Source organism: Gossypium hirsutum, chromosome A02 (assembly GCF_007990345.1).
Source record: "Gossypium hirsutum isolate 1008001.06 chromosome A02, Gossypium_hirsutum_v2.1, whole genome shotgun sequence".
NCBI lineage: Eukaryota > Viridiplantae > Streptophyta > Magnoliopsida > Malvales > Malvaceae > Gossypium > Gossypium hirsutum.
This window is the reverse complement of record NC_053425.1, coordinates 11,403,224-11,412,631: the sequence shown is the minus strand read 5'-3', so window position 1 is coordinate 11,412,631 and position 9,408 is coordinate 11,403,224. Positions and strand designations below refer to the sequence as shown.

The 9,408-nt window shown below is 33.7% G+C and overlaps 2 protein-coding genes across 2 annotated transcripts; both read left to right on the top strand.

Annotated features, from left to right (window-relative positions):
• Positions 1-1,557: 1,557 nt before the first annotated feature.
• On the top strand, positions 1,558-4,367 carry LOC107910443 (fructose-1,6-bisphosphatase, cytosolic-like). The gene is given in 12 exon segments (NM_001327037.2): positions 1,558-1,785; positions 1,868-1,915; positions 1,998-2,072; positions 2,158-2,219; positions 2,295-2,361; positions 2,448-2,561; positions 2,650-2,736; positions 2,829-2,899; positions 2,981-3,046; positions 3,640-3,726; positions 3,855-3,930; positions 4,109-4,367. Coding segments are annotated over 12 exon segments (1,026 nt in total). The 5' UTR covers positions 1,558-1,626; the 3' UTR covers positions 4,223-4,367.
• Positions 4,368-6,419: 2,052 nt separating this feature from the next.
• Positions 6,420-8,754, top strand: LOC121211045 (G-type lectin S-receptor-like serine/threonine-protein kinase LECRK3). The gene is made up of 2 exons (XM_041083245.1): positions 6,420-7,852; positions 7,896-8,754. The coding sequence occupies exons 1-2, from the start codon at positions 6,420-6,422 to the stop codon at positions 8,752-8,754; spliced, it is 2,292 nt and encodes a 763-aa protein (XP_040939179.1).
• Positions 8,755-9,408: the final 654 nt, after the last annotated feature.

Genomic DNA, 9,408 nt, shown 5'->3' with positions numbered 1-9,408 from the left:
GTACCCTTTTAATAGTTTATGTATATAAGGATAAAATGGTAATTTTATATAGTGGAGTGGGTTAGTGCGGGGCAAGTAACTACTATAATCGCTCCATATCCACTATCCGAAAGAAAAACTTCTCCCTTCCCCACCCTGCTCCGCATCCACTTTTTAAATAAAAAAATCTGCTTCGATTCTGAATCCGTTGAGTGATTTGAGTTTTGCCATCCCTAATTTGAGTCTTAATTTTTGAGATGCCAATAAAGGCATTAACCACTACTCCTTTTATGTTGTTAGCCAACTATTAAGATTTTAAAATTAAACATATATATTATTATGATTTAATTTATTAATCATAGTAATTGTGAAATGTTTTATTTTTTATAAAAAAATAAAAATGTAATTAAAAAATAATTTAATTAATACATATAACTAATCTGTGTATTGTACACATAAAAAACTAATAATCTATATGATTTTAAATCTTCATCTTCTTATAAAATATTAGTGTTCAACATAAATATATAAATATCTAACAATATAAAAAAAATTGAAAATTAAATGCATTCATTAAAAAAAAGAGAGTAGAAAATACTATTTTAATTGTAATCTTTTATATATTATATATATGAAGGGTGGTTTGGAATTTGTTGTTAAAATGTTTTGGTTTTGTTGAAGAAGTCCTTCCCATTTTGATCCCAATTTTTTTATTAAGTGTAATAAATACAACACAACTGAAGTATAAATACAAATTTAAATAATTATGAGTATTAAATTATAATAAAGGAGCAATTAATACAAACCAAACTAAAGCTAATCTCAAATTTTGAATCTCTGTCGTGAAGTTGACTGTGTGTTTACTCGGATGTTCCATACCACCAATTTACGACGGATGCAAACATTTTAGATTTTGATTCACGGGAATCCTAAAAGGTTGATATAAATATATTAGTAACAATTTTCTTATAATTATTCATACCAAAGACTCATGCCTTGTCCCACTTGCCTTGTATTCTAACACCTATTCCTCTTGGGCTGGTTTCCCCTTCTAACTGTTCATTTCTCAGGCAATCTTCCTGTAGAAATAGCAGTAGGGAGAAAGAGAAAATATTAGCATTGGCTGTGAAAATGGTGATGTCACCCACGAGTTTTTCTTTTTGGTTTTATAATTCATGTAATTTAGAGTTAATGATTGTTTTGTTAGCAATATATTATATTTATAATTATGTGTTTTTAATATTTACTCATACATTTGTCAATTTGTATTAATAAAAATAATTAATATTTATACATTAATCTCTTAGCTATTTACTGAAAAGCAAAAAAAAGTAAAAAATTGAAAGCTGTCAAATCCTGAAACTGAAAGATAAGAAAGAAAACGAAATTCGTTTTTCAACTTTCGTTTGTTTCAGTGACGACAACACCAACACCTCCCTCTACGTGTCCTCTAAACCTTCCATTTCCATCAATTACACTCTTTCCTCCCCAGGAAAACAGTCATTATCCTACTCCACCTCGAAAAAGGCAAAACCCAATCTCTAATTTCTCCTTTATAGTTGTTTTGTTACTGTCATTGCTCTGTTGGGTCACTTCCTTTTTCTTTCTTTGCTTTTGTTTTGTGTTTTTGGAGGGAGAAGAGAGATCATGGATCATGCAGCAGATGCTCATAGGACTGATTTGATGACCATAACACGTTTCGTGTTGAACGAGCAATCCAAATATCCCGAGTCTCGTGGTGATTTCACCATCTTGCTCAATCACATCGTTCTTGGTTGCAAGTTTGTTTGCTCTTCTGTTAACAAGGTCTTTCTCTTATTCCTTTCAATAGGGTTAAAGTTTCCTTCCCAAATGAATTCTGGCTCATATTCTGTTTATTGGTATATAGGCTGGTCTTGCCAAACTCATTGGACTTGCTGGGGAGATCAATATTCAGGCAAGTACATGTTCAAATGAATGTTTTGTTTATTATATTCTTGGTAGTCATATTTCAACCAAGTTTGTTCTTTTAAATAAAGGGTGAGGAGCAAAAGAAACTGGATGTGCTTTCAAATGAAGTCTTTATCAAGGCTTTAGTGAGCAGTGGCAGAACTGTGAGTAAATTGGATCAACTTTTTTTCAAGTAAACATTGGAGATGTTATGATTTTTCTTTGCAACATATTTGAATGTTATATCAGTGCATCCTTGTCTCGGAAGAAGATGAAGATGCAATTATTGTGGAGCCCTCAAAGTGTGGAAGGTGCTTTCACTTGTTCTCTGCTCTGTTTCTAATGAATAATTGCTTCCATTATGAACTTGGTCTTATACAATGCAGGTACTGTGTAGTTTTCGATCCACTCGACGGTTCCTCCAACATTGATTGTGGTGTTTCTATTGGAACAGTATGAATCTTAATCCCAAAATGCCATGCCATAGAAAGATAACTTGATATTGCAGTGATCAACTGAATGAGTTGTGTTTCATCTAGATTTTTGGGATTTACATGGTGAAAGATGACCATGAACCAACACTAGCTGATGTGCTGCAACCTGGGAAGCAAATGGTAGCTGCTGGCTATTGCATGTATGGAAGTTCTTGCACGGTATAATGTTTACTTGTTTTTATTTACTTGTTGAGTAATTTCTGTTGTATGGCCTTGTACTTCCTTCTTGAATGAAATGGTATTGCAGCTTGTGTTGAGCACTGGGAAAGGAGTTAATGGATTCACCCTTGATCCATCTCTTGGCGAGTTCATACTAACTCACCCAGACATCAGGGTATATTCTTTTTTGGTCTTGGATTAATCATATGATTATCTCTTTTATGGTTCAGATTCTTACACCCTTAGAATAATTGGTTTACCAATCAGATTCCAAAGAAAGGGAAGATCTATTCAGTTAATGAAGGAAATGCAAAGAATTGGGACGGACCAACGGCTAAGTATGTTTTAGTTCGGTTTACAAGTTTCTTATTTTATATTTGTCTTTCTACGCAGTTGCCATAATCTCTCTCGAACTTCAGGTATGTCGAAAATTGTAAGTTCCCTAAGGATGGTTCCCCTTCGAAGTCTCTGAGATATATTGGAAGGTAACTTACCGTGCCGCTTTATCTCCATTTATGGTGTTGGAATATTGATACTGGCATAGAATGAAATCTACCATTTATTGATTATGATATGATGAATGTTTCTTTTAGAGAAAAAGAAAACAACTTCCCTTCCTTCGAAAGGTGCCGCCGAGGGCGGCGGCTGTGGGACGTCTGGTGCTCTTAGCTTGAAAATTTGTTTGAACAGAGTAGGAATAAGTCCAAGTCTTGGAAAACAGAGACTTATATTATTAAACAAGGAATTGAATGTATGAGTGACCAATCTAGAAAAAAGGAAATCAGTATGAACTACATATTTAATCTAGATTGTTGAAAAAATCTAAGCAGATTTATTATTTTAGCTGAAATTGAAGAATCTGATCATGGGCATATCTTGAGACTGTCATATCTGTTCTGTTTGTTTCATTGAACAATTCTTACTTCATGAACAAGTAACTACAATTAATCTCTAGTTGTGAGTTCCATCTGTTTTTTTGTACGAGGTTAGGAGGATGATGCATTGTTTTTCAACTGCTTTTGTTGTCATTTCTTCTAATAAGGACTTGGTTTTACGATAATGACATTATGATGAACAGCATGGTAGCGGATGTCCATCGCACATTACTCTACGGCGGGACCTTTATGTACCCTGCTGATAAGAAGAGCCCCAGTGGGAAGCTGCGGTATGTTAAATGCAGTTTGTGCTCCCATTTACTTGCAGGCTTGTTTGTTAAATATGTTTTGCCAACACGAATTTTCATTTGCCATGACTATGAGGCTTAGTTTCTAACCATGTTTTTGTGTGAACCAGTGTTCTCTATGAAGTCTTTCCAATGTCCTTTTTGATGGAAAATGCCGGAGGTCAAGCGTTCACTGGAAAGCAACGGGTACTTACACTGAACTTTTTCTGGTACCAATCTGATCTAGTGATATCCGTGTAATGCTTTCTTGTGGAGTGTGGGATGGTCTTTAAGTTTTCGTAGGCAACAATGAATGGTGGCCGGTAAAATCGCTAATATCTTGCTCATGCTGACCTCTGATTTTTTAACGTGGTAACTTTTGCAGGCACTTGACTTGGTTCCAACTAAGATACATGATAGGTCACCAATATTTCTTGGCAGCTATGATGATATTGAAGAAATTAAAGCACTCTATGCTGCTGAAGGGAAAAAGGAATGAGTGTACAATTCTCATTCTTCTCCCACTCTATCTTTACTGGATTCAGGTTTCAATCATCAAAGTATTTAACCCATTTCAAAGCTTATTTTGTAATGGGATACTATATTTATATTGAACAATAGTTAAGTTCCCCCAAAAGATATGGGATGAGAATAAAAAAAAAAGTTATTTTAACTGTTATGCTTGATATTTTTTTTATCATATAATTACTAGTCTGTAATATTATTTACTATTTACTTGAAAAATGATGGTATGAAACAGGGATATTATTTATTTTTAATAGTTTAATATCATATCAATAATTTCATCTTGAATTTCAAGGCTTTAAACTATTGACAAATAAATACAGATTCTGTGGTGTTCTTATTTCATACAATCTTTTTCCCTGTTTGTTGATGCTATCTTACATGGTTTGATTCATTTGGCTAGAATAAACCATTTTGTTGTTAGGTTAACAAAATATACAAAGCATATTTCATTAAATTGTTTTTGTAGAATTTTTTTTTCAAAATTTTAGTATTTTTATTGGATTTGATTTTTTTCAAGAGGAAAAAGCTGAAAATTAAAAGAAAAATTATGATTTATTATTTTCCTATTGTAAAGAGATAGGAATGAGATAGAACCACGGTCTCATATAACCCCTTCTTGAGAGATAAGTAATTAGGATACATCTTTAAATTAAATAGACGAGAAAAAAGAAAAATATGTTTTTCTAGAAAAAAAATTTTAAAGTGTTATTTGTTATGGTTTAAAGGCAAGTTTGACAAAAACATAGCTTTGTTATAAAAGTAATATTTTAAGAAGAAAATTGTAATAAATTTGATAAAGTCAAATTTACTTAACTTACAATAATAAATATATAGTTTTGGTTTAAATAAAATTAATTAAAGTAATTAAAAATAAGGATAAAAGTGTTAAAAATGATACATGATCAAGAGATTGTAAGGTAATTTAAGGAAGATGTAATTTTTTTTAAAAAATACTTAAACAGCATACAATCCCAAACTTTTAAAACAAAAACATTATGTTGTGTAATTATTACAATAATAATATATTACTCACATTCTCTTGATAATATAATTTTTTTTAATACTTTTGCTTAATTTTACCTAAACAAAAATGAAAAATTAATATAAATTAAAGAATGAAATTGTCTGGTATTATAAAACTCTAAGCCACCCGCCATTTAAAATTTAAGAAAATAATAATTCTAAGTTTCTTTGGGTCAATAATAAGAATTCTTTTCAAGGATAAGAACAGATCTAAAGATGGAATTCAATCCTGTTCACTTTCACTAAATTCACATCAATCATTAAAAAAAATGGTTTGGGTTAATTACATTAGGCATATCAAACTAAATCTTAAACTTTTAAATGTTTTAATTAAATCTTCAAATTATCAATAGTCTAACATCAGTTTCGGTGTTAAATACATGCTTATATATGAAGTGGAACCATATATAAATCATATATACATATATGTAATATCATTTTATAGAAACGTGAATTTAATATGTTAAAAGACAACTAAAAAAGGACTATTTATTTCTTTAACATACTTTATAGTTAACTTTTATAACGGCTAGGCTAAAAGAAAAAAACTGATTGATACCGTATTAATGCTTTTAGGATTCAATTAAAACGTTTTAAGAGCTAATTTAAAACATATGCCATAGTTTGGAGACGTTTGCTGTTATTAACCCAAAAAGTTTTTGAGTCAAAACGCATGGTCATGCATCGCATCCTTCCAAAAGGAAAACCTACCGAAAACCATGAAGTCTGCTTTGGCTGTTGTATAATTTTCTTTTTTGTATTAAGGTTTGAACTATTCAAAGGCTTGGTATAGGAGAAATGAAAGTAACATTCTAAAGACTGAATCATTTGGATCCAACGAGGAAAGGAATTTGATATTTTTTTAAGTAAAGATCTGAATAAAGAATTTTGATTTATAAAAAGCATTGGGAAGGAAAGTCAACAAGCCAATGGCTGCTGAATCAAGATTTGTAAACTATTTTCTTCCCTCAAGACCCGGTTTCAATTCAGAAAACATCATGTTCCATGAAAACTGAAGGGCCCAGAATAGTGACTTATTTTTCTGTGGAATCTTCAACCTAATTTCCAACTCAACTTAACCAGGCCTTCAAAAATGGCTAAAACCTATTCATAAAGAGACAAACTAAAGTCCCAAACTTCCAAAAATGGCTCTCCTCTTTTCTCTCTTTCTTTTAATAACAACTTGCATAATCTTCACATCACAAGCTCAAACAACAGTTTCCAACATTTCTTTAGCTTCTTCTCTTTCGCCAACCGGTGATTCACATTGGTTATCAGAGTCTGGTCAGTTCGCCTTTGGTTTTTATCCTTATGGAAATGGCTTCGCTATATGCATATGCTTTCAAAACATTCAGCCGAGAACCATCGTATGGACGGTAAACCGAGATGAAACGCCGTTTTCGAGCCATGCCACGTTGCTTTTCAACACGGAAGGTAGGCTTGTTGTGCAAGAGAATCAAGGACGGAAGACAAGCATCATTGGAAATGCGAGTTTTGCTTCCTCAGCTTCCATGCTTGACACTGGCAACTTTGTGCTGTTTAATTCAAGTTCAGAGATCATATGGCAGAGTTTTGATTACCCAACAGACACCATTTTGCCGGGTCAGCGGCTTTCCCCCGGTCACCGGCTGGTTTCCGATGTATCCGAAGCGAATCATACGAGTGGCAAGTTTCAAATCGTGATGCAGCCAGATGGGAACCTGGTGCAATATCCAATGGGTGCAGTAAAACATAATACTGCTTACTGGAGTGCTGGAGCATTTACTGCGGGAGATAATGTGACCATGAATCTTGACAATAATGGTCATCTTTACCTCCTGAATGCTACCGGATTCATTATAAAAAACTTTACCGAGACCGTTAGCGTCTCTCGTGACCCCATCCACCGAGCAAGTATCGATGCGGAAGGTATATTTCGAGTGTATTCACATAGTTCTAACCAATCTGGTAATTGGTCCATCCGATGGTCATCCACTGAGAATAAGTGTGATCCCTATGGCTTGTGCGGTGTGAATAGTTACTGTACTTTGATGGATAGGAATCCTATATGCAAATGTCTCCCTGGGTTCGATTTCATCGACCCGGACTGGACTGACTCAGGATGCAGAAGAAATTATTCAGAAGATGCCTGCATCAATAAGGATCAAAACTTAGATGTTCAAGATATGAACAGTTTGTCTTGGGAAGAAGATCCTTATGCTACGTTCGAATCAATATCCAAAGACGACTGCAGAGAAGAATGTAGAAGAGATTGTAACTGTGAAGTTGCCATATATAAAAACTTAAAGCAAGTTTGCCACAAGTTGAAACTACCATTAAGATTCGGGAGAAGAGGAACAGGAGGCAGAGTGACAACGTTCGTGAAAATGGTAACCGGTTTTCAGACAATACACGAAGGCCGAGTTAAAAAGAGTAAACTCCGAATGGACTTTTTCATTACCGGAATTGCATCTTTGACGGTCGCGTTTCTCGTTTTAGCGCTCTCCGGTGTTATTATATACCGGCATCGGATTCAACAGTACAAAAGGATTTCTGACCAAAGAGATGCTAGATTTGTGGAGGATGTCACATTGAAATCGTTCACATATGAAGAGCTAAAGAGTGCAACTAACAATTTTCAGGGATAGCATCGGTAGAGGCGCGTATGGGACGGTTTTCCGAGGAATCATATCGAACGGGAGGCGGATCGTAGCAATCAAGAGACTAGAGAGAGTGGTGGATGATGGAGAAAGAGATTTCAGAAATGAAATGAAAGCAATTGGGAAAACTCATCATAGGAACTTAGTTCAATTACTTGGTTATTGCTATGATGGGACGAATAGGCTCTTGGTGTATGAGTACATGAAAAATGGGTCACTTGCAGATTTTCTCTTTAAGTCCAATTTAAAGATAAATTGGGAAGGTAGACTTGCAATCATATTGAACATAGCTAGAGGGATCTTTTACTTACATGAAGAATGTCACATCCAAATCATCCACTGTGACATCAAACCCGAAAACATACTGATGGACGACAAAGGGCACGCGAAAATCGCGGATTTTGGTTTGGCCAAGCTACTACTGCCTAACCAAAGCAAGACATTTACAGAGATAAGAGGGACAAGGGGATATGTTGCACCGGAGTGGCATCGAAACATGCCTATAACTGCGAAAGCCGATGTATATAGCTTTGGAGTAATGTTGTTCGAGATCATTTGTTGTCGTCGAAGAACGGAAACGAATGTACCGGACAATGAAGCAATGCTTGTGGATTGGGTGTATGATTGTTTCAAGGCTAATGAGGTGAACAAGCTAGTGCCTGAAGATGAAGTGGATAAGAAGAAGCTAGAGAGGGTGGTTAAGGTGGGGCTATGGTGCACGCAAGATGAGCCATCATCGAGACCATCAATGAAGAAGGTTATATTGATGCTGGAAGGGACTGTAAATATAGCTGATCCTCCATGTCCTACCTCCATTGTCAGCTCCCAAAGTTTGGAATGAGGGGGTTTTCTTTTAATCTTACAAATTCATTCATTAGTTTATAAATTGTGATATATTGCTATTTGATAAAATTATAATTTGAGTATCTATTATTCGAATTTATTATGCTTTTGTAAATAATAGATTCTGAATCTATATCTGCTTTATTTCTAAAAAATTTATTTAGTAAATATTTTCATATTTTAACATATACAGCAATTAATTTAATTTATAAATTTAAATTTAAATAATAACACTCTATTTAATTCAAATGCTAATATTATTATATAAAAACAATTTTAACAAATCTAAAATTTCACGAAATAACTGAATTTGAATCTAGCTGTTTTGTGATTGTTCGTCTAATCACTTTTGATTGATGTGCTTTAATTATATTCAATTTAACAAAATTCACTAATTATATCCATAATTACAAACAATTATACAAATCCACCCTTATCTAAATTTGATAAATATTGGATTCCCTTACCACAACAAAATACATTAGGGTTGAATACATGATTGTTCTATATTTTGGGCTTTACTGAATAATGTTTCTTGGACTTAATCTCCACCCAAAGTTCAAGCACTTTAGTTGGTGGGAAAGCTAATTTTGCTAACCATCTGACCAAGTTAACATAAATACTTAAAATATTAACATAGCCATAATTATTT